Below are 24,430 nucleotides of genomic sequence, written 5' to 3'. Positions count from 1 at the left end.
TACCAAAAACCACACTAAGCACAGCCCTGTGGCTCTCTCTCAGGATGCCCCTTTCCTGTCTTCCTCCAGCCTGTACTAACTGTCCTAGGTCCCAGTCAGTCATCTCTGTATTGTGTCTCCTTGCCTCCTTGTTTACTTCAGCTATGAAGTCTCACTTCCAGACACCCTAAGCCCAGGGGCCCCAGCCCTCTTGAGAGCCAGGCATCACCCAATAAACAGAAGGTAACCTTACCTTAAGAGGCCACCAGAGAAGACAGAACTGATGCCAAGCACGGACTGGGTGCTGGAAGGTAAGAGAAAGAGTCACTCACCTGGCCTCCTTGGAGTCCCAAAAACAAGAGAAGAGGCTGATGGCCCCCAGGACTGGCACAGTCTGGAACCTCCTGGCTGGTACCTGGGTTTATTGCTCAGTGCCAGCCTCTGCTGCTCAACTGCAGACAGGCTCTGCTGTCACACCCACCCCAGCAGGAGAGAAACACATAAGACTGCCTCCCAACAGCCTCTCCCAGCTCTTGGCCCGGCTTCCCGAAAGGCTCCTCATTAGCACAAGTGCTGATTGGATACTGCCAAGCTTCCGGTGGCAGTGGTTATCGAAGGGGCTGGCTTTCCTCTGCAGGGCCTGGAGACACCTGAAAGCCATCAGCTTGGCTTTTCCCATTTCCCCCACCAGCAGGTGTTAGCGCAGCTCTATTAAAAAGGTTGTTGAGACACAGAGGTCACGACCTTGTACGTATAGCGAAAAGGGCAACTCCAGGCTGAGTCCAGGGCCAACATGTGGGACCTTCACAGATGACTGAACCCTTCCTGTTAGGGAAGGTGAGTTAGACAAGGGTCATCCCAAGGCCCAGGGCCTCTTGTTCACAAGCTGGTTCTTTTCAGGACTGACATAAGGGCTCAGTAGGTAAAAGGGCTTGCTGTCCAGCCTGATGATCCACGCCTTTAAACCACCCCATCTTCTGATGCACACATAGGAGGTTGGAAAAGGCAGCATATGAATTTGGAGAGAGGAACACAGATGGAAAAACTATCAATAAAAATAAAATTGGGGGTTGGGGATTTAGCTCAGTGGTAGAGCGCTTGCCTAGCAAACGCAAGGCCCTGGGTTCGGTCCCCAGCTCCGAAAAAAAGAAAAAGAAAAAAAAAATAAATAAAATTGCGGGCTGGAGAGATGGCTCAGTGGTTAAGAGCACTGAATGCTCTTCCAGAGATCCTGAGTTCAATTCCCAGCAACCACATGGTGGCTCACAACCATCTGTGATGGGATCCAATGCCCTCTTCTGGTGTGTCTGAAGAGAGCAGTAGTATACTCATAAACATTAAATAAATAAATAAATAAATAAATAAATAAATAAATGTTTAAAAAATAAAATAAAATTGCTTTGTCGATACTGAAGAAATCAAGTCAGGAGTTGGTAAAGGAGATGGCCTTGCCCATAATGTCTTGGAAGAACTATATTGCTCAGTTAGGCAGGCAAGCCTCAGTCCACAGGAAGCACAGTGTAGGGTGGCTGACAGTAACCTAGCAGGTAGGTGGTCTGACTCACAAAGGCCCATCTAGCCTGGGACAGGGCTGCCCTGGTTATGGATCTTGTGCTAAATGTCAGTGTTCCAACTGTGCATTTCTACTTCCATAGACCCATCGTGGCCTCAATGTCTTTGAATCCCCCTTAGATTCCCATGCGGTGCATGGTTCCATGGCAGTGACAGGCCAGCTCAGGCACACAGTGAGATTCTTTTTGAAGTCTATTACTTAAGGCGACACAGTCACAGCTCCTGAGAACAGCAATGGGAGGACCTAAGTATAGAGCTGAGGCAAAGGAGTAAGTTCAGATTTGCATAAGATGGTCCCGTTCTCCTGTGCAGATACTGGCAGGGACCAGCTTCCACCTACCCAGAGCTGGAGCGGCAGCATCACTGGGCTCTCCTGGGACAGGGTGACCTATATTATGTACAGCATTGTTTAGTATCTGCACAGATAGGAGGGGACCTGCCCTGAGGAATGCTCTGGAATAACACGGCAAGGAAAGGCTTCAAGGGAAGCCTTTTATCTCTTGTCTCTCTGCCACTGCTTCTGCTGCAGGAGCTAGAGAGCTGGTTGCAACTTATTTTCAGCCCCTCTCTGTGAAGAAACTGATGCACGTCCCCAGGGTATGCAGAATGGGTCTCAGCAGCTGGGGGAGGGAGGAACGATGGAGGGAGCTCTGGGTTCAGTTCAGTGAGGCTCAGGAAACTCAGAGGGACAGGGACAACCCCACCCACCCACCAGAAGCACAGCACTGTAACTTGGAAGTGGGTGTGGCAGATGGCCTTGGGAGAGGCCACCCTAGAGGCCTGTTGAGGCAGCCTGAAGACTCAATGGCAGCTCAATGGAAGAAGGCGCTTTTGCAGCATCTCCTCCCCCAGGGCTCGGGAGCTGGTTCCAGCCTGTGAGGGCAGAGGCTAAGAGTGAGACCTGGATGTAGCTCCTTCTGTTCAGCTGGACGCTTCAGAACCCTGCCCCTCTGCTGGTCCGAACCTGGAGGCCCATTTGTAACACCTTACAATGAGTCTGGGGCAACGTGCTATGGAACAAAGCTCTTCGCGATTACACGTTTTCACTCTGCCTGAATTCTTCTGGAGCACATCTCAGGAGTCCACAGTAGACATCTCCACTTCTTCCACACAGCCCTGAAGCAGGAGAGCTTTCCTACACTGCCAGCATACCTAAGGACACAGGACAGCTCTGTCTTCTAAGATGCCAGTCACCGGTTCCTCCTCCCTCCTGCTCCTCCCCTCATCCTCCTGTTGTTCCCTCCTGCTCCTCCTCACCCTCCTCCTCCCTCCTGCTCCTCCTCCTCCCCCTCCTGCTCCTCCTCCTTCCCCCTCCTGCTCCTCCTCCTCTCTCCTGATCCTCCTCACCCTCCTCCTCCCCCCCTCCTGCTCCTCCTCCTTCCCTCCTCCCTCCTGCTCCCTCCTCCCTCCTCCCTCCTGCTCCCTCCTCCTCCCTCCTCCCTCCTGCTCTCCTCCTCCCTCCTGCTCCTCCTCACCCTCCTCCTCCCTCCTGCTCCTCCTCACCCTCCTCCTTCCTCCTGCTCCTCCTCCTCTCTCCTGCTCCTCCTCACCCTCCTCCTTCCTCCTGCTGCTCCTCCTTCCTCCTGCTCCTCCTCCTCCCTCCTGCTCCTCCTCCTCCCTCCTGCTCCTCCCCTCATCCTCCTGTTGTTCCCTCCTGATCCTCCTCACCCTCCTCCTTCCTCCTGCTCCTCCTCCTCCCTCCTGCTCCTCCTCCTCTCTCCTGTTCCTCCTCACCCTCCTCTTCCTCTTGCTTCTTCTCATCCTCCTCAATTTCTCTTCCTTCTTCCCCTCCTCTTTTTCCATCTTTTGGGGTACTGGTTTTTTTTTTTTTAAGATTTATTCATTTATTATATATAAGTACACTGTAGCTGTCTTCAGATGCACCAGAAGAGGGCATCGGATCTCTTTACAGATGGTTGTGAGCCACCATGTGGTTGCTGGGATTTGACCTCAGGACCTCTGGAAGAGCAGTCAGTGCTCTTAACCACTGAGCCATCCCTCCAGCCCCTTTCTGTTTATTTTTATTTAAGATTTTATTTTTTAAAAATGTTTTTATTATTTTTAATTACGTGTACACATGTGGTTTTGTGCATGGGAGTGCAGTTGCCCTCAGGAAGGCAGAGGTGTCAGATCCCCTGGAGCTGGAACTACAGAAGGTTGTGAGTCACTATTGATGTAGGGGTTGGGAACTGAACCTGGGTCCTCAGAAGAACAGCAAGTGCTCCTAACCACTGAGTCACCTCTCTCTCTCTGGCCCCAAGATTTTTTTATTTTTAAGAGTTTCTTTTTCTTTTTCTTTTTTAAATCTAAACGTTTGATTCTTTTTTTTAAGATTTATTTATTTACTTAATGTATATAAGCACGCTGTAGCTGTCTTCAGACACACCCAACCCCATTACAGATGGTTGTGAGCCACCATGTGGTTGCTGGGAATTGAACTCAGGACCTCGGGAAGAGCAGTCGGTGCTCTTAACCGCTGAGCCATCTCTCCAGCCCAAGAGTTTCTTTTGCTAAGCTGCTTAAGCAGGTTTAAGCGCAATATTCTCTTTGTCATTCAGCTCTCAGTTGTCTCTCTCCCTCTCTCCCTTTCCTTCTCTCTCTCTCTGAAGACAGTCTAGTCTGCATTAGCATGGCTAGAAGCAATTTAAGGAAGAGTTCTAGGAGAATTTAAGGGTCTAGGAGTTCATAATGGCAGAGGGGGGAAAGGGGGAGGGGAGGGCATGGTGACAGACAGCTAGAGCAGAAAGCTGAGAGACTGATTTCAACCACTCAGGAAGTGAATGGAAGGAACTGAAGTATGGAGAACCTATAAACCCTTAGAGCCAATCCCTCGGGACCGGTGAGATCAGCTGGTGGGGGTGCAAGCTGGGCCCTACCTTGCTTGGTGAACTAAGTAGCTAAGTCCTGTGGACTCTGAATAAGGGGGATGCATTCCCTTCATTCCCCCCACGAATCCCCTCACATCCCCATGAAGGGGAGGGGTACAAGAGCATCCTCGCTGCTGCTGTTACAGGTCCTGGGGAAGAGGCTAGTGCACAGCAGTGGGTTGATCCCTTTGGGGTTGCGTATCAAATATTTACATTATGAATCATAACGGAAGGAAGTAGCAAGGAAATAATTTTATGGTCAGGGGTCAACACAACAGGAGGAACTGTATTAAAAGGCCACAACATTAATGCAGTCTAGAACCCAGATTTAGAAGACTATGGGGGCATTTTCTTCCTCCCCTGCCTGAGCTAAGATCTCAACCCAACCTTGGAGGCCTGTGGAGAATATGCAAAAAAGCATCTCAGGAGTGGCCACTCCAACCTTCTTCCTGCCCCCCTCCCCACCTCCCTCCATTGAAGCCAAGCAAATTCAGGACTCAAAGACTGGATTCTGAGAAATTCCAGGCCTCAGGGAACTACAGTGATGAGGCACTAGAGTGCTGCCAGCAGGTAAAGGCTCTTGGGGTAAGGGGAGGGATGTCCCTGAGGTCAGCTCCAGAGGGTGCTTGCTGTACCATTCCCATCTAATTGTCCCTGCCTTTTCCAGCAGTTGGCACTGTACTTGCTGTCCTGCTGCAGGAACACTTGGGGAGAGTGCACATGGCCAGACCTTGCACATCAGGCAGCCTTGGGTCTGAGTGCACAAAGGGCTGATAGTTATGGGTTTGCAGTTTGCTGTGGGGTGAACTAGCGATGTCTTGGCATTGTTGACCTGATTCAGGTTCTTTCAACACCTTGTCCTCAGCAGACAAAGGATGCTCAGTTGTCCATGAAGCCAGCTGGCACTCCCCTCTCTGAATATTCTCAGCAAACAGGAGTCCTGGGCTGCTGCCCTCGCATTCCCAGCCTGTGGTCTCTTGGAGGACAAACCGGTGTCCAAGGCATACAGCAAGGTTCTCTGAGCCCTTGAGGGAGGTCTACACCGCAGTACCCTGGCACTAAGGAACTCTCTGGGGTGCAGTATAGCCCAGTGCTTGAGACTCCTTCGTCATGCCAGCTCTTCGCAGTCTTGGAGGTTGCTGGGGACAATGGTGGGCGTACATGCGAGGTGGACCTGCTTTGTGCACCTGGTCACAGTAAAGCACTGGTGGGAATATGGGGTTCAGGGCTGGTACATTACCCCTCCTAGGATAAGGAGTAGAAGATGGACAAGGAATGCGAGAGACTCAGCCAAGGTAGGGTGAGGCTTTTGCTGCCAGTGCAGGTGCGGGGAGCAGCTTGTAGGGCAGGGCTCTTTCTGTCATGCCATTCCAGGTGGCAACGAAGAGGAAGAATTAGCACACTTATGACATGGGCTCCTGGTCTTCGGCTTCTCCTGAAGACCAATATCCTCGGCAGCTTTGGTGCTTCTCCACTAACCTTCAAGACACTCTAGGAGACATTGTCTCCATCTGTGACAGGGCCTGTAGGGATATAAGGCCTTCCCCACCCCTTGGTCTCCAAGCGGTACCTGAACTATGGTCCACACACTCAAGAGTCAGGGGGCTGGAGGGATGGCTCAGTGGTTAAGAGCACTGACTGCTCTTCCAGAGGTCCTGAGTTCAATTCCCAGCAACCACATGGTGGCTCACAACCATCTGTAATGAGATCTGGTGCCCTCTTCTGGCCTGCAGTCACATACGCAGGCAGAATGCTGTACATAAAATAAATAAATCTTAAGAGTCAGGGACAGGCAGAGGAGCCAATTGGTGTGCCCTGTTAGGGCCTTGAGCTGAACAAATTCTTGCTACAGGGCCTGATCAAATCCCTCACACACCGCATGAACTGGGATGAGGCAGTTTTGGCTTGTCAGATCCACCAGGGCTGTGGAGGACAGGTGCAAGAACTTGAGCAAGCACCTAGTAAGTCCGTCTTCTTGGCTACGTGGAATGCTTACACCTAGAACCCTGAGCCCCCAGAACTAGTGCAGTCAGTACCACTGGAGCAGTCAGTGACTGCCAACCTTACCTTGTGAGGTGACCATTCTAAAAATACTCAAGAGCCTACAGTGCAGGCTGAAGAGATGGCTCAGCGGTTAAGAGCATTGACTTAAGAGCTGACCTCTTCCAGGGGTCCTGAGTTCAAATGCTAGCAACCACATGGTGGCTCACAACCATCTGTAATAGGATCTGATGCCGTCTTCTGGTGTGTCTGAAGACTCCAGTGTACTTATATATAATAAGTAAATCTTTAAAAAAAAAAAAAAAAAAAAAAGAGCCTACAGTGCAAGACAGCGCTGGGCCAGCTGGGCTTCCCGGTCTTGGTGCTTTCAACAGTGCCAGCCGAGCAAGCAAACACCTGGTGAGCACCTTTCAAGGTTTGGGCCACGCTCTGTTCCTGGGCCCGGGGGTGAAAGCAGGTTACAGGAAACTGTAATTGGTCACTTACCACATGTCTAGAACCCACCATGTGAGGCTCACAGTGTCAGGGCATTGGTGGCCACAGAAGTGGCCAGCTGCTTAGGCAATAGAGGCTTTTATGTTCTCTGAATGCTGGGCTGGTCACGCTCCCAGGGGCACGTACAGGAGAAGGCTAACCGCTACTTAGCACTGTCCCTTCTCTTGCAGGCAGAGCATCTGTGAAGCACCTGAACAGTCTGTAAAGAAACCCCATGCAAAGCAGAGGGGGTTGTCAGCACAACTTGTGGGCACATCTGGACTTGGGGAACAACAGGGAAAGGGGCTTAGCCACCTCATGGGATGTACCTGCTAGTTCCCAGGAAGAATGTCATGTCCTTAGATCCCCACTGACCTAGGAAGTTCAGTGACAGAGATGAAAGGAATGCTCTACCTGTCAATGAGGCCCCTGACGGCTGGGTAACAGGCCGTCAAGCTTCCGTTCTGACTGCAGGGTAGGCTAGAAGTCTGTAGGATGGCTGTGCTCCTGTGGGCACCCAGACCTAGAGAGAGTTATCTACAAGATACCTAAAAGTACATACAAAGTTTTCCTTCACTCTTGTTCAAACACTGACTGGTTGTTTATTGCTGTTGTAGCACACACATTGTGCATGCTACTGTGTACACACATGTCTGTGTGAGTGCAGTACATTCTAGGCATGCATTCAGAAGTCAAAGGGAACTTTGTAGGCCATTCTCTCTCCACCTTTCTATGGATCCTGGGGATCAAACTCGATTCAGTAAGCATCTTTCCCACTAAGCCATCCTGCTGACTTCTGAGGACAGGGCCTGTTGGGGATATGGGCCAGTTGGCTGCCAAGCAGGCCCTACCTACTTGCTTTCCCAGCTCTGAGAGGATAACTGCTCGCAGGAGGAGGAGGGGATCTGGCTTCCTCTTGTTCTTCTCAGTTCAGAGGAGGCTGTTTATTCACTTTAAAGGATTGCTATGATAAATAAAAACAACAAACATTTTTGAAATTTTTATTTGGTGTTAACTCCACAAGAAAACAAAACAAAACGAAACAAAAAAAATCAGTTACTCTGGTGTACGTGAAATCAGAACAATACAACCACGGGAAAAAAAAAATCAGCCCAGGAATGGAGCTGATACTTCAGTGCTACGGATATGCAACGCGCTTCATACCACAGTGCGTTTCAGCGTTTGCCAACTTTTTTTTAATGCTTTTTGTGATCATCCATTCACAAAACTAAAACCACACTTTAATTCTGTGCCAAAGCCTCTGAGCTTTAGCCACTTAACTACAAAAAGAAACCAAATACAGAATCTAGTTATCCCTTTGCCTTTGATGACCCACCGTGTCCCCTGTGGAGGGCCTCTCCCCACAGCCGAAGACGTAGGTGTCTTTGCCACCTGGAGCCTTTCCTGATGAACAATGGCTGTCCAGGTCACCCAAGCTCATGGCTGAGTATGAAATCCATTTGGTCATAGCAACAATTTCTAGGGTAATCATGATGGCATTGATTTTAGGAATTTACAATTTCAATCCTTTTTGCCTTTGATGATAGGTTATATTTCAGTGCAGATGTTAATCAAATTTTAGGAAGCTCCAGAAGAAAAAAATACATAAAACTTATCTGATACCTGTAAATAAATAAGAGCAACATGAAACCTTCCACATGCACACACGCACACACAAGCCACTGTAAAGTGTCAGAAGATGTGCTGTATGAAAACAAACCCTAAGGTGGCAAGATGCCCCAGCCAGTAAGCCAGGCTCCCATGATGAGGACGCACAGGACTACAGGGCCTGCACAGTCTCCATGGTGTTTCCTGTGTTCCTGAGAAACAGGCAACAAACTCAAGTACCACCAGCAAGGCCTGAGGGGCAGCTCCACTCCCAGCTAAGAAGCCACACACATGTCCAGTGCTGCTCCACTTACTGGAGAGGCCAGTTCAACGACTTCAGACCTCTCAGCCACTCCTGATGTTCTGGACATGCTGAATCCACGTCATAGACAAGGTGTTTTTAAAAACAACAAGCTGGTTAAAAGAGAAAAATAATTTTGGATGTTTAGGTTTTGCACAATTGGCCCTACTAGCACCTGTGGCAGTGCTGCAAGAGAGATTCAAGGTGATCAGCACACTTAATGCAACTGTGAGGCCTGCTGCCTGCCTGCTTCACCAAGTCACATGAGGCGATGATCAGAACAGCAATCACACAGGTCTGTGGGAAATTCCTCTGCCCACCCCAGCCCACCGCAAGCACAACTTGCCCAGAACATTCTCTCAAACACAAAATGAGATACAAGCTATACTACATCACAGCCACAAGAGCAGCTAGCTGCAGCAGCCGAAGATTTCTTTGGGGTAAGAGGTGTCCTTACTGCACATGTCAAATGTTTTTAAGTTCACTTGGAGACTTAAGTTCAGATAATAATTTGCAAGTAAGGTCCTCAACTATGCACTGGAGGGACAGTTCAGAGAACCACATTGTGCCTGCTGTAGACACACTGCAGTAGCAGAACTCATCTATCCACTACCCCATGCCTCGAATCCTTGGCTTCTTCAGCTAGCAAGAAAGTCATAAGCCACAGTAACTTCCATGGTACTTTAGGGGAATCCTAAGAGAAAGCACAGTATTCTGTAAGTCTCTAAAGCACACCCTTGTGTTCCTACAGCAAAGTCCATGAGATCTTCTGAATGAGCCTGCAGATGAGTCACCATGCTTCCCTTCTCCTTCAGCAAGGCCCTGACCCACTGCAGGGGAGGACTGATCTCCTGGCTCAGAGAACAGAGCTAGAGTCTCTGGACGGTGGCGGTTGTCGCCACAGTGCTGACAAGGTGATGGCGACACAGCCGCCAGAGGGAGGCCTGCAGCTGCGATGCAGAAGCGGGACGCACTAGGACAAGCACATGCACACCCATTCCTCACTGGACAGCACAGTCTAGTCTACTTCAGAGAGCAAGAACTTAACAGCTTGGAAACAAATCTTCAACAGGACAGCCGTCCTCAACGCTAAAGTAAGCAAGAAGAGAAAGGGAATCACTGGTGCGGATCAGTTAATCGAAGAGGAAACCTAAGTTACTGCTTTAGACTAACAGGCCTCACAGAGGGCAATCTCCCATCAGAGCATGTTCAATGACTGCTACTACTCTGCAGGGTCACAGGTGTGTTCTGGAGAAGAGGTCCTCTCTGCTGGGGCCCACCCACTCTCCGCCGGCTTCGGAGCCCGTGTCGCCCGTGTCAGAGCTGGCACTGGAACACATCTTCCTGGGGAGGCCATTTGGTTTTGTCTCAGAGCCCCTCTCTCCTGTGCATCTTGCTTCATAAACAGAAGACACCTACAATTCAAGAAACAATTTTCAATACACAAAAAATCAGACAATTCCCCCCAAAGGCTCATTCTACTCACAGACAGAGATGAAGAAGCAACCACTGACATATCCCATAGAAAGCTAGAAAGACGTGAAGACGCACGGTGTCAGAGGGAACACCTTCTTCTTTGCCTGAAGGGTCTAATCCTAATTCTGCACTAGAGTCACAGGAATCTATGTGGCTACACTAGGGTAAGACAAGGGGACTCCTTAACTCTCAACAAGTCTTCTGAGCACCTGGCTCAGGGTAGCCCATGGAACTTCACACAGGCTCTCCTGGGTAAACAGACATGGTCATGTACAGGGGCGCACGGTTCCAGCAGACAAGCAAACTGAAGGACAAAGCTTCAGACTGTAGACATGAGGATACTGGTTAAGGGACACTCTGAACAGGGGCAGAGCGCTCCAGAAGGTGGCACTCCTGAGCAAAGGCTGGTGCTCTGCACAGCAGTGTCAGCATCACCAGGTGTAGCACAGAGCATCTTCTTGTGTTTAAAGGAAGGCTGGCATCTGGGTCCTCAATGATACTAGATGGCAATGGTAACCCTTTTGCCAGTCACAGTAACTGGCAATATTTCCCAGTGCATCACAATATCCACCACGAGCATCAGTCCACCACAGGCCCTGTTTTTGAGTTCAAGGCGGGAACACAGAAAACCTATGTGAGAGCAAAGCCCACAGGCTCCCAGGCATGGAGGGAGTCTGACTTTCCTCCAAGTGCACAGCATAGTAGCATGTGTCCTACAGCCAGACAATGGGGCATGCAGCCCTATGCTCCGTTTCCAGACACTTCCATTTTGTATTCTGCAAATGCATGAGTATGCCAAGAATACTTAGTGCACAGGGGTGTTTTTCGGTGACTATCTTGCAGAATGTCTGTTAGGGACAAGCAGAAGCAAGGACAAGACGAGAAAGACTGTGGCTACTGCTGAGTAGCAGTGGTCTGAGCCATATGGAAAGGATGGTGTGGAGCAAAGAAATGGATGGAGGTGGAGGTGAGATACGTTAACAGGCTGGCAGACACACTGTGGGTAGAGGTGAGAGGAAGAGACAGGTGAAGAGACTCACAAAGGGTGGAAGGCTATGGGGTGGCCTTGCATGTGGTCTTAGACATATTAACACAAAGTGATAAGTCAGTGGGATTAGCACTATATGGTGCTTTGGAAAATTCTTACAGACAACTCTGAGAAGAAAATAGGTTTCCTTCAATTCACTGATCTTAACTTGCCTAACGGTGGAAAGCTTGAGACTGAGCTAAAAGTAGGTCAAGGACTTGAATGTGCCTTCATGGTGCTCACAGGCCTGTTGGGGAGACAGAAGTGTCTGGGATGGTGGGACCCCACCCAGAGAGTACACAAGAGCACAGAAAGGGCTCACACAGGTTGGGAAAAGTACACTGGAAGGAAGATGTTGCCCCAGGAACGAACAAGAAACAACAGGCTTAGCACAGCATTTAAAACCCCTGTGCCAGCAGTGTAGTGACAGTGGGGGGACATTAGGGGCTGTTCATGAAAGTCTGGCAACTGGTTGGGAGTGGTGGGTAGGGCTAAGGCCCCAAAGAAAGGGCCAAGAGGAGAAAGGCAACCCCCAGGATCTGGGGAACATAGGCCAGGGGTGTGTCACAGGACCCTCAAGTTTGTGACTAGAATGGTAGGGAGGAGGACAGTCGACTTACCCTATTAAAATCTAACAGACGCTCTTCACGACTGGGTGTCTCTTTAGCATCTGGATATTCTTCTATACCATTCTCTCCCTTGGCATTTGTATAACATTCTTAATCATTGTGAATGGAGAAGGGAAAAGAGGGAAAGGGGGAAATTCAATTAAGACAATTGAAACACACACCCTTGTTTCGCCTCGCTGAAAGGCCTCCCCCCCTCTGGAGATTTAGGTTGTCGCTGAAAGCACAGCCAGTCTGGAGGGTATGAGAAACGTGACACCAACTGAAAACTCCAACCACGAGTATGTAATGAATAATAAAAACCAGGCCAGCATAAGCATATTCTACCGTAAAACATTATCCCAACAATTCAACAAATATACACACAGATCTATGATGTAATGGTCCTGGGACACAGGGGAAAAGACCAGTGAGACCCATGCTCTCAAGAATGAGTGTCCAGTGGGAGATATGCTCATGGAACAGGAGCAGAGGTTCCAGAGAGGCAGCCCAATGAGAAAGCAAAGCAGGCCACCAGCTGGCCTCATCTAACTCAACAGCATGCCCATGTCGGTAACGCCTGTGCACATGAGGCTCATGGTCCAGTAGGCCAAGGCTCACAGAATGAGAAGGCAGTGTAGCCTGGAGTTAGAGGAAGCCAATCCAGCAGCAGCCTCAACTGTGTTTCATCTATGCACTGCATTATTTAGTCACCTAAGGAATTTGCAGAAACCTAGGCTTTGGGAGGTCGAACACCAGTCCTTCTAAGAAGTTTCCAGGTGATTCCTGAGCAGCAGCCCCTGTGCTAAACGTAGTCTTAGTTTAGCCTCTTGTCCACTGACCCATGAAGAAATCGCTGATGGAGTTACAGAGAAGGATGCAGACTCCAAATAAGCTAGTTGTCAGTTCTGGTGCTGACAAGAGCTCAGACGTGATGATCCCTTAGCATCCCTGCTCAATAGAGTTATGCCACATGTGTCAATGATGTTATGGCTCCTGTGTGTCAGAGTCACAGAAGACAAGGCCAGCCTTAATGAGTGCTATACTCTTGGGCACCAGGTACAGACTTTGCTTGCCATGTGGACATTCTCCATAACCTATGAGTCCTGGGCAATCCTTGAATAACCCTGGCTTTAAGTGACAAGGACCATAGTAGATGCCAGGTTCTGCTTCTTATTTGTGACATGACTCTGCAAGCCACATACCCAACCTCTTTAGAACAGAAGCAACATCATCCTATTCAAGGAGGTGCTACATGAGAAGTGGACAGGGATAGCAACATCTTCTATAGCACCATCCTGGAACATGGGTTCTGGGCGGCTGGGAGGCCACTGAGCTCTCGTGGCCTCATTCCACACACACACACACACACACACACACAGCGGGGCCAGAAGAGAGACTGCAGAAAGTCCATCTTCACGCCTCCATGCAGGGGTTTGGCTGAGAATCATACTGAGCTCATCCCATGTTCTTGTTAATGCTACTGTTTGTTGAGCAAAAAACTGTATGTGGGTCACAGCTATAGGTGCCCGGCCTGCGGAAGTGGCATCTTTATTCCTCACAATCATCCCAATAGGGATGGCTTCCTTTTACAAATACAGACAACAGAGCAGAGAAGCCCAAAAGTTATGCACAGAGGCACTCCAGCTCAGCCTTGCTCCTCCACCAGTCTGTGCTGCTCCCCAAAGGGCTCACGCCACACAGCCTGAATAATGCATGCCTACAGCAACTGAGCCTCCAAAGCACAACACAGTAAGCACTGGAGAAAGCGACCAAGCCCTCTGTAGTCTCTACCCTAGCCAGCCTTGTCCCTACCACACTCCTGAACCGTGCTATCTATGCTCTACCCCACACTGCTCCTCCAATCCCAGCTGCTGTGCTGGTCTGTACCCCACCTCCAGACCGCATTGAGAAGACACATCCAGGACAGGCAGCCAGTGTGTCTATATATCCCCAGAGCAGCACTTTGATCAGAGACACATATACACAGAAGTGACTAGGTCAGGGTTCTCAGCAGGACACACCCTGTCTCCTCACCAGACTCAACAAAGAGATAGTCTTTCTCCCTTGGGATGTTCAAATATCTGGTTAGCCAGTGTCCAGGGCAGCACATGTTGATTACTAACCATTTCTAATACTAGAAGCTTCAGGAATGTCTAGTCCTTTTCAAGGGATTGAGTAGCTAGTTATCCTTTTGCATAACCTCCATGTGAGGCAACAGAAAGAGTACTTCATACGGTTACTGTAAGGGAGCTTCACAGGGATTGAACTCAGAACTGTATTCAGAAGACTGGCTACCATTCCTTCTCCACCAAGCTTCCCTATGCAACATTTCACATACTCATACAGAAGTATTACATCCACTCACTAGTACCTGCCAACAGATTGGACATCCAAGGTGCAGAGCTCAGAGTTGGAACTGGGCTCCTACTAATGAATGACAAAGTGAACCAAACTGATGCAGTACTTCTTCTAATAAACACCCCCAAGAAAGCAGCTTCTTTGCTACATGGTGATACACCTCTTCCTCTTCTCCATCTTTATGGAGAGGAGTTTCTGAGGCACAGCTATGGGGATTTCTGACTTGTACTGTTAGCTGTACCTGTGCCTTCAACTCATCCAGCTCAGACGGATCAGGTGGATCTATACTCCTACAGCCCTGGCATCTTCCTTGGCACAGCAGAGGCCCCCCTCACTACCCTTCCCTCTAGAGCAGTAGTTCTCAGCCTTTCTAACGCTGACGCCCTTTAATATGGTTCTTCATGTACAGTGACCCCAGCCATAGAGTGACTTCATTGCACTTCCTAACTCAGACTGAGAACCACTGCTCTAACTCCCTCCTGCTGCTCACGCTGCAGTCTCCGGGCAGGTACAAGCACTGCAAGTCTCCCCGTGCTGCTCCCACTTCCTAGTTCCCCAGCTAAAATTGGTCTCTGTTGTTGCTACACGTGTTCCAGCACACGTCTGATCTGAATGCCCTGCAAACAAGTCCTTTCCACAACCAACCCTCGATGCACACCAAACTGGAGCCAGAAGCCAGGCTCTCACACCTGTAGGCTCCTTCCCATCAGACTTTCTGGCTCATCTTCAAACTAACTGAGCCCAACGGGACCTGGTTCTTTCAACCTGCCTCACAGCTTGTTGCGGTCTTTGCACAAAGATTACCTTGAGGACTCCCTTCTCGATGGTCAAGATGGTTATACATATCTCATCAAAGGTCCATACCATTTATGCTTCTAATGACTTTCCAAACCTTTCCGCCAGCCTATGGGTTAGGGTTAAGAGCAGGATCCAGTTTGCAATCATTTAGGTGTCGCAAGGATCTAACAGAGTGCTGGCCATAGGAACTGCTTTGTTGTTTCCTGGACTGTATCCACACCCAAAGACCCTTGGCAAATTAGAAATTTGAACATAATAGTGACACAGTCTCCTTACCTTCACACTCTGACGTGGGAAAAAGGGGAGAGTACAAAGCCTTTTCCCACCAGCTCTGCTTCTCTTGATTTCTTGTTACTTCTTGCACATCAGTGTTCAGTACAGGAAACTGTTTAGATGAAGCCAAACATAGAGCATGTTTACAAACCCTCAGGACAGACAGAAAGCTGAAGCACTAGATACCTAGTGACTTTAGGTTGGTGAGTTTAAAAAAATCTAGTTAAAGTTTCTCATTGTTCAGGATAAGGCAAAGGAAAAAGGCCTTACTGTAAACAAATGAAACCTTCTTAAGAAGTACTTCAACTCCAAGTAGAACAAAATCTTGACAAAAACGTCTTCTAAGACCTAAAGCAGCAGCCAGGAAATCCTCGACTACTGAAGCACAACAGTGACTCAGGCCTGAGCCTGAGGTGCTGTGGAGAGACAGGTTCCACCCTTGCAAGTAGAATGTTCAAGGCTGCTCAGACCCTGCTCTCCCTCCTACACAGTCACTGGTGACCAACAAGTCCTTGGAATGGTCATGAACCTGACAGGCAAATATATCCTGGTGTGCTGGTGGTGGCCCCCTTCTTCCCTGGGCCTGAGAGGCCTGCCACCAGCTCCCCAGGGCAAAGCCTGGGCTCTCCACATTTCTCTACCTCATGAGCCCTTATGCTGTGCTCTTGCCAGAATGCAAGAATACAAACTGTGTACAATTCCATGACATCACTTGTGCAAGTTCAAAACCCCAACTGTTTCAAGAGCTAACAACCATTTATTTTCTAAAGGGGTTTTGTTGTGGTTTGAACTGTAAATTATTGATGGGTCTAAAACTGCATCATCTAGTAAGTTTTCAAGGATTAGATCAACATATATTGGGCATTAAATAGGCAATACGACTTTTTAGAAATAGTTCCAAATTTAGAACTGAAAGAAAATTGTGCTGTCTGCCCAGAGTAGTCAGTTAACCTTTCTTATTCCCCGTGTGGTCTATGAACAGCACAAGTTCTGCACAAGGTCCTCTGAAGGCTCAGCTAAAGGCAAATGAAGGCTGCAGTGTACAAAGGCTGCGGGAGAAGTGGGGACCAGGTCCTGATACCACTTTACAACATGTGAAGGCCTAATGTACTCTGGGACTCGAGCTGGTACTACTTAGAGCAGTAAGGCAGAGGGGTCAGTCTTCTCTATCATCCCATAGAATTCTGAGGAGACAGGAGGCAGCATGTTGCTGAGTTCTTATCTGTGTGATTAACTGTACTACTTAGTATTGTCCAATCCCCTTGTGAAGTGAAAGAGATACAGAGTCAACCAAGGACAGGTGTGGTGAGGGAAACAGGTCTGGCCAGTCAAGAAGGAACTGGGTACACACCAAGATGTAGTCAGATGTGAGAGCCCTGGAAGCTTAAGGACAAGACTGTTACTTGGGATGTCTCTGCATCTCTCGGCAGAGCACTCTGTCTACAAACTACAGAACCTGACTCCCAGGATGCCTCTGATTCCACGGCACATCAAGTCCTCTCTTCACCCTGCTGTGACTCTTGTCTGAGTCCGCATTATTTGAGGAGTCTTTTCTGAATCCCCCACTTGGGTGCCAATTCCTATGGCTAAGACTTACTATCTGTTTTATACTGCAGCAGCCATCCGTATTCCACAATATGTACATTTCATGACACCAAGCACTCAGTTATTTCCAGCAAACTCCACAACAGTTCACTCATCTGAGGCTGTTTAATGTTTTAATTCAATGAATATAAAGAATACTGAGAGGGAGAGGCAGGAGGATCACCCCTTAGTTACAGAGTGAGTTGAAGACCAGCCTGAGATGGAGCCAGGGGATGGGACACACCAGAAGAACAGAAGAACTAGGAAAAGGCAGAACACCCACAGAAGCTGCTCCTGCCCAGGTGCATACTCAAAGAGAGCTCTGGGAGAAAGCCTGCCTGGCTCCTTACTCAACAAGAGCAAGCTGCTTCCAGCACTCTCCATTCACTCAGTGCCTCATCCAATACTCTGCCTTGCTTCAAATACTGCTTATATCCTCACATAGCATTGACCTAGCATGCTTGCTGTTAGCCTCAAGCCTACAGGAAAACTCCACACAGGCTCGTAGCTAATGATTCCAGCACCTGCAACAGCACTGGGCAGAGGGAACTCCAAACATGCAGTGACCAGGACAATGAAAAGGGAGGGAAGGCACAAGCTCCATCCAGAAAGACTGACCACACATGTTTTAGCAATTCTTGGAAGTTCTTCAGAAGCTGGCAGTCGAGGGATAAAGCTCCACAGTTCACACTCCCACTAAAGAGTCTATTTCTGCTGAAAAGGAAGGTGCTGAGGCCCGGTGGCCCTTTCCCACTGGTCCTTCTTCATCACTGGGTCACAGATGACAGAGAAAGTGTTCTGTGGCCCTCTCTTTTAAAGACATGTAGTGCAGATCAGAGAGGAGCCACTGGAGATGGAAGGGCCTGCTGCTGCTCTCCACTTTTGGGGGCGTAGAGCCAGCAGAGCGCTGTCTGATCCTCACGTTGGGACAGGGTCAGTCTCTTTGTGAAGTCTACACATTTCTAGCTATCAGGTGAGGACATCAGTCTCTGTGGCTCTCTGGTAGGACAACACTGACAAAGTGGTACAGGAAGGATGTGTGCCACAAGCCAGAATGACCTTTACTACCTCTCCAACCTCCAGAGTTGCTGACCTTCACAGTGTAATATCATGGGACAAAAAGCTTATCTACTGGAAAGTCCTTACAGACAGGGAGTAAGAATCTGGTTTTCTATGTTCAAAGGGCTTGGCATTAAGCAAGCAAGTAAAAGCCCAAGAGAAGAGGACACGCATATTTCTGTGCTAGTTCTTGTCTTTAGCTATCACTGGGTGAGTTATTCTCAGTACTCAACCGCACAGCTCTGCATGGCAGGCTCTCCGCCTGGCCTGCTCACACGGTCTGCCTCACCTCCTTCCGTGCCTACACGTCCAGCTGAGCTCAAAACACCTGCACCGTCCCTTCCCACAGCCGCCAGGGCTCATTTCAACTGCTCCACCTACCACATCACCCACAACTACACTGGCCCCGATGTCCTAAAAGATAAGGGACTGGTCAAGTAAAGTGTTGTGAAACCATACATGGAACAGTACATAAGAAATAAAAGGCAAGGTGATCACAATAAAGGCCATTTCAGTTACAAGGGAAATGTGTCATGTAGAGGATACTTTTGGCAGGCAGGGTTTACCACAGCAGTGGGAAGAACCATCGCTGTGTGTACGCCTCCTCAACTTCATATGACCAGCCCATTTCCAATTTACACGCTGGCCTTTGTGCCTACACTAAAACTTCTCACCGACAAGTGTGGCACGCCACACAGTAAGGCTCTTCCCTCAGTGACAGGCACATAATAAACATTCTAATCATATCTGCCCAATTTGACTCAACTTTTGTTTTGTTTTGTTTTTTTTCCTGGAGCTGAGGAACGAACCCAGGGCCTTGCGCTTGCTAGGCAAGCGCTCTACCACTGAGCTAAATCCCCAACCCCTTTGACTCAACTTTTAAGTAAACCCTATTCTTTCCATGGTCCTAACTGCTAATTCTAAGGAAAATCCTCTACTTTCACTCTCTTGCATGGAAGAAGGCGGCCTTGGCCTAAGTGGAGCCAGTCTTAGGCACTCCTCATAACTGACCTGGGGATTACAATGGGTAGACAGACACAGGTCCTAGCCTCAGCCTGGTTCCGCACTGTTCCTTCAAGCCACTGTCAAGTCTGTTCCTCAAGCCAGCCTATGAAGTGACACTTACAGCATGACAGCACCCATACTCTCATGATGTCCCCACAAGTCTGCAGCAAGCTAAACCTCTCAAAAAAAAACAAAAAACAAAAAACAAACAAAACAAAACCAAAACCCAAATCTGAGAACACGGAGGTACATCAACATACTAGAAAGCGAAGGAATATGGTAGTAGTAGGTAGACTCTTGCTTCTTTCCTCATTTTCTTTCTTCCCAATCTGGAACCAGGTGAAATACAAAGTACATAAAGGAACATTTAAGGAGGAAAATGGGGGCAACACAACAACACATAAAGGCTAACAACATTGCTGGGTTTTCCTTAACAGTTCAGATTTCAGGGATCCGATGGGGTTAAACTTGGCCTTTCATAGACCAAGGAGCATGCTAACTACAGCAGCAATCCTCAAGTTCCCCTGAGGCTTTTGCAACCATTCAAAGGTAAGCAGTTGCACTTCCAGGGGCTCTGCCTCCGATGAGTCAGTGACCAGTGCCCAGTTATAGAAGCCAATAGTCAAGTACCACCCTCTTCCCTCAAAGAAAAAAGCAAAAGGCAAGGAACTCATGAGATGGAAAATGCAATTACAAAAAGAGGCTGAGAGTGCAGATAAATTAAGAAAAGGTAGAAACTAATTCTGATATGAGGTGGGATGAGGACTGAACAGGATTTAGGGCGGTATCAGTGAAGGAGTTAGATCTGAAGACCTCACAGAATGGGGGAGCCAGTAAGCAGGACAGATGAGAGGAAGGACAACACATATCCACCTACATCAGGTGGTTAGGACTTGAGACTGCCTCCAACACTGTTTAACAACCTGCTTCTGGAAAAAAGCCAGGCACTGCTATGTCAACTAAGCATCGGAGAAAGTGGATAGGCAGCTCTGCTTTGTTCCGTGGAACAGCCTACTGCTGTGTCCATCCTGGTGCAGCCAATTTAACTTCAAGGGACTTCCTAGAAACACACTCAAGGGGAACAATGACTCCATTAACAAAAGTGCTGACACTAACATCACCTAGTGATTCCACACAGAACTCCCACCCAGAGCCCTTTCTCGCTGAGCACCGAGAACAGATTTCCCTTCATTGGTCACTTTATATATGAACCACAACACACTTTAGAGAATGGTGTCCAGATGTAAAGCTCTTTACATGGAATGCACAACTATAATAAAACTGATCAACATTCTTTACTCACAGCTACATTCTGGCTCCCGGACTCTGAGAGATAAAATGCTTACATACAGGCCTTATGTTTTATCCACACTACACGCATTTTACATAAGAACTTCATATCCTGAGAGTTATTATGTTTTTTTTTCATGCAGGTTCAATCATTTACTTCAAATCTGTAAACGGCAAATCCATTTTAAGTTCTTAAATATAAACTAAGAATTAAGTTCTAATATTTTTAAATTAATTTCCCAGTAATTCAGCCCCACTTTTCTTGCGTGATAAGGCTGCCTTTCATTAACGTCTGATCAAACCCCTTATTCAATACTGACACATACCTCTTCCAATTGTCCTGAAGAAACTGGATTATCTTCACAAGCAGGGAACTGACAACCTGCTTTGCAACTGCAAAAACCATTCATTTCCTCTTCACATTGTGTCATTATTTTACAGTTTGCTGTGGAGCTCTCTAAGTTTATTCCCAGAGATTCATTAAAGTTACATTCCAAACACTGACTTTGTTTTCCCACTGGCAGGATCCCTGCTGCCTCCTCCTGGGAATCCAGTGATGTCTGAGCACTCTTCTCCATTCCAGATTTTTTTAACCTAGGAAGGAACTTCCCAGACTCGAGCTCTAACTTTCCATAGTAGTGACCTTCTTTCTCTGCATCTTCTTCTAAAGGTTTGAGATCTGCTTGTGGGTCTTCAAATACATCAACTTGAGAAGGAATGGGAATATTTGCTTCATCTTTTTCAGATTCGAATTCTGACTCACTTCCTCCTGCAGGGGATAGTTCAGATGCAGAAATTGGGCGAAAGTGAGTCCGAGGAGAGATTCGAATAGCCCTGTACTGTGTCCTGTCGACACCACATATTCTGGGGTGAAAAACCTCACTGTCTGAATCAGAGCAGAGGATTGATTTCGGCTTGAAACTAGGGCTAAAAGATGCAATCCCTTCTGGTTCAAACGAGCACTCTACATGGAGAACTTGTGAGAAGGGATTGCTTAGGTCAAAGGAAGAGAATGAGTATTCAAGCCCAGGATCTTCAACTTGAAAGTTACTGCAGGCTCCTAGCAAGTCTTCATGGAAGATAAAAGAAAACCCCTTGTTTAATCCATTTTCCCCACTCTTCGACATGTCATTCTGTTCAAATGACACAAAGGGCTTCCAGAGCTGCCTGTGACCAGGAGCAAAGCTGTTTCCAGGGGTCATAAAGACATCTGTACCAGCGATTGTCACCACATCAGAGGCTGCACACTGTAGCAAGCTCCCTTTTGTGTGACCAGGTGGTACAACTGCCCACTCCCCATCGCTGTTGAACGTTTTGAGCTCTCCATAAACTCCTCCAAGAATGAATGTGTTCTCTTTATCTTGGGCTACATCCCAAGGTTTAGAGGGTGTGGTGTAGTCACCACCATCCACCTTGGACAGCTCACTAGAGACAAATGCTCTTTTCTCCACATTCTCCTTCTGTCCCTCCCAGAGATGATACTCTGATCTCTGCACAGCCCTACTGGGCTCCTGAAGGGCTTCCATCTTCGCCTCCGTGTCCAAACAGCAGCAGTAGTTACTTACATCTGTGGAAAACAACTCCTCCCCAGATCGCTCTGTCTCTGCTGCAGCCACAGAACTCCTATCCACCATCTTTGTCCAAATGTCTTTAATAACCCCTGAGCTGTAGCCATCTCCATGTGGACTGCTTTCACCACATGCTTGTGTAGTTTCAAAGTTCTTGCTTTCTGCCTTTTGTTCTAGCTGAATACCACACACAGATTCTAGCTTCGATCTTTTTTTGAAAACTAATGTAGGAATTTCTCCTAAAGTTCTACTGTTTTGCTGGCAAGTTTCATCCTGCAAAAAATCTAGAAGTTCTTCATCTACAAAATCTGACGAGACTCTGGGAACCACATAATTAATATCTTCTGCAGTAAACTGTGTTGATTCTTCAAACTGAAGGTTTAGCGTCTCGTTGTCTGAGCGAGCTTCTTCTGAATGGGACCATGGACTACAAGTTCTTGTTGAAAGATTAGAACAGTGTTCGTTTTCTTCAAAGGCACTATTTTTGGTCCATATTAGCAATCTAGACTGTGTTTTCCCCAGCATATTAGCACTAGAATCTGTATGTTCACTTCCCAAGTTGAGTGTTTCAAAAGAAAATGGTAAAACAGAATTACTGCATTGCACTTCAAATACTGAAAAACAAGAGTTTATACCAGATCCTTCATTAATATTGGAAAAGGGCTCTTGATTGCCAGCAAGCATGTGTGAACTGAGTATCGTGCTGTCCAAGATAGGAGAGAGTCTAACTGGAGAGTCTCCTCCAAAACTCTCTCCATCAGCATCACCAGAACTAGATGAACAACACTCCCAAAACTGAGCCAGATTGCCAAGGTCTTGCAGGAAGAAGCCCTCAGCACCCACAGGGCTGGTAGAATCTGTCCATATTGCACGTTCCCCTTGCAACTCCATACCATCTAACACTATGCAACATTCTGCCTCAAAATCTGTATTCTCCTTGCTTTTTTGTCGAATCATATTCAAAATCCGACTTTCTCCTTGCATTGTTTCTGAGGCACCAGGATCCAACATGGATTGATCAATATCCACTTCATAGAAGTGTGTTAGTTCTGATAGATGAATATCATCCAGATATTTATTGTCCTCTGGTAGAGAACATAATGAGGTCCCAGCGAGGTCAATATCCTCGTTTATAACTGCAGGCATTTCTACAAAATGACCATCAATGAAAGTGCCTGCTGCGAGGTATGTTCTATGGATATTACTGTTGCTGATACACAGACCACGCACAGAGTCAGACAAGTCTTCCACGGCCTCTGCTGTCAGCGCACTTGTGTCTTCCCTGTTCCGGTATGTGGTCTCTAGTTTGCTTTTTCTACTCAAAGGGACAAAATACTCAGCAATGGGCTCTGTGTACCACAGTGGCTCCTCCTTGTACTCTTTGTTGTTCCTGCTCTCCACATACAGGTCTTTCACTGCAGTGTTCCCAGAGTCGCTCCTTCCTGTCTCCTTTGCTGGTCTCTTACCCCGCTTGCACAGCTGCCTGATGGACCCATTGCTGCTGCTGCTGCTGCTGCTGCCACTGCTGCTGCCTGCATGGACTCCTCTCTCTGCCTTCCCGCAATGCTTCAGTGACTGCCTGCTTTGCCCATTCCGCCCTTTTTTGTTTCGAATTTCTCGTGCCTTGTGTCTGACTTTAACATACTTCATGGATGCTTTTAATTCTCCCTGATTACCACTTGAACTTGAGCCTGCTTCACTAGAGCCAGATGACCATGAGCGAGGGCGAATCTTCCCTTCAGGTTTGTGTCGGATCTGCTTTTTGTACAAGGCAGGCTTTTCTTCGATGGTGCTGTGGCTCAACTTGTTCTCCTCGTGTCTGCTTCTGCTCTGGGCTTTCTCATGTGTGAGGATGGAGGCGGCACTGCTTCTCTCTCTGATGGCTTCGCTCTCACTGTTGCAGTCTTTTGGAGAAGATGGATCTGTGCTTGCTGGTGGGGCTGTGGATGATGAAGAGGAGCTAGAGTAAGAACAGGGTTTGGACTTGTTCCACACGGTCATGATCTCTTGCAGGCAAACTGGCTTCTCAGAAAGTGGTGGAAATGCTTCATAGTACCTGCAAAACAGAGGAAGAGTTCAAAAGCAAGCCACATTCGACAGTCACCATCTACACAGAGGCAGCAATGCTAACCTAAGAGATGGCACTTCAGATCACTAGTGTCAGCATTCACACCATCAAGAAAGTGATAATTTGAAATGAATTACCAAACAGGAAACTGTGCTGTGCATTACAATTAGTTCCCCACACCAAGAACTTTAGCACTGCTTGGACCGTGAGAGGCACTATGCAAATACTGTGAAAATATGTAAGATTTGTCATCAAAGCTTCAATTGAACAAATGACAAAAACAAGGTAACAGGACGGTAGTAGGAAATGTCTGAACTTGACTCTGATCTTGGTCACTTACAATGCTTATGACCTTAAGCTCACTATTTGATATTTTAGTCTTCTTCCTCCCTCTAAGACAGTGAGCAGGTAAGACTGGAAAGAAGCGGCACTGAGAGCAACTGAGCAGGTGACTCAGGACTACAACTCTGCAGCCATTTCCACATGGAGCTGCTCTGCTGCTTACTTTCTACAC

General features: G+C 47.9%; 1 protein-coding gene across 3 annotated transcripts in view; it reads right to left on the bottom strand.

Annotated features, from left to right (window-relative positions):
- Nucleotides 1-7,880: 7,880 nt before the first annotated feature.
- The window catches only part of Kiaa0232 (KIAA0232 ortholog), a 65,738-nt gene continuing 49,188 nt past the window's right edge, over nt 7,881-24,430 (bottom strand). Inside the window, exons 6-10 of one of the 3 annotated variants that reach the window (XM_032916945.1) lie at nt 20,607-23,904; nt 19,251-19,319; nt 15,346-15,454; nt 11,926-12,023; nt 7,881-10,217 (exon numbers count right to left, since the gene is read on the bottom strand). In XM_032916945.1, coding sequence (XP_032772836.1) covers nt 10,038-10,217; nt 11,926-12,023; nt 15,346-15,454; nt 19,251-19,319; nt 20,607-23,904 — 3,754 coding nt within the window. In that variant the 3' untranslated portion in view covers nt 7,881-10,037. The remainder of the gene's footprint in view (nt 10,218-11,925; nt 12,024-15,345; nt 15,455-19,250; nt 19,320-20,606; nt 23,905-24,430) is intronic. The other 2 variants (XM_032916946.1, XM_032916947.1) reach the window with 2 other exon arrangements.

This window comes from Rattus rattus, chromosome 11 (assembly GCF_011064425.1).
Source record: "Rattus rattus isolate New Zealand chromosome 11, Rrattus_CSIRO_v1, whole genome shotgun sequence".
NCBI lineage: Eukaryota > Metazoa > Chordata > Mammalia > Rodentia > Muridae > Rattus > Rattus rattus.
Note: the sequence above shows the minus strand (reverse complement) of the source record. Positions and strands in the feature narration are given on the sequence as shown.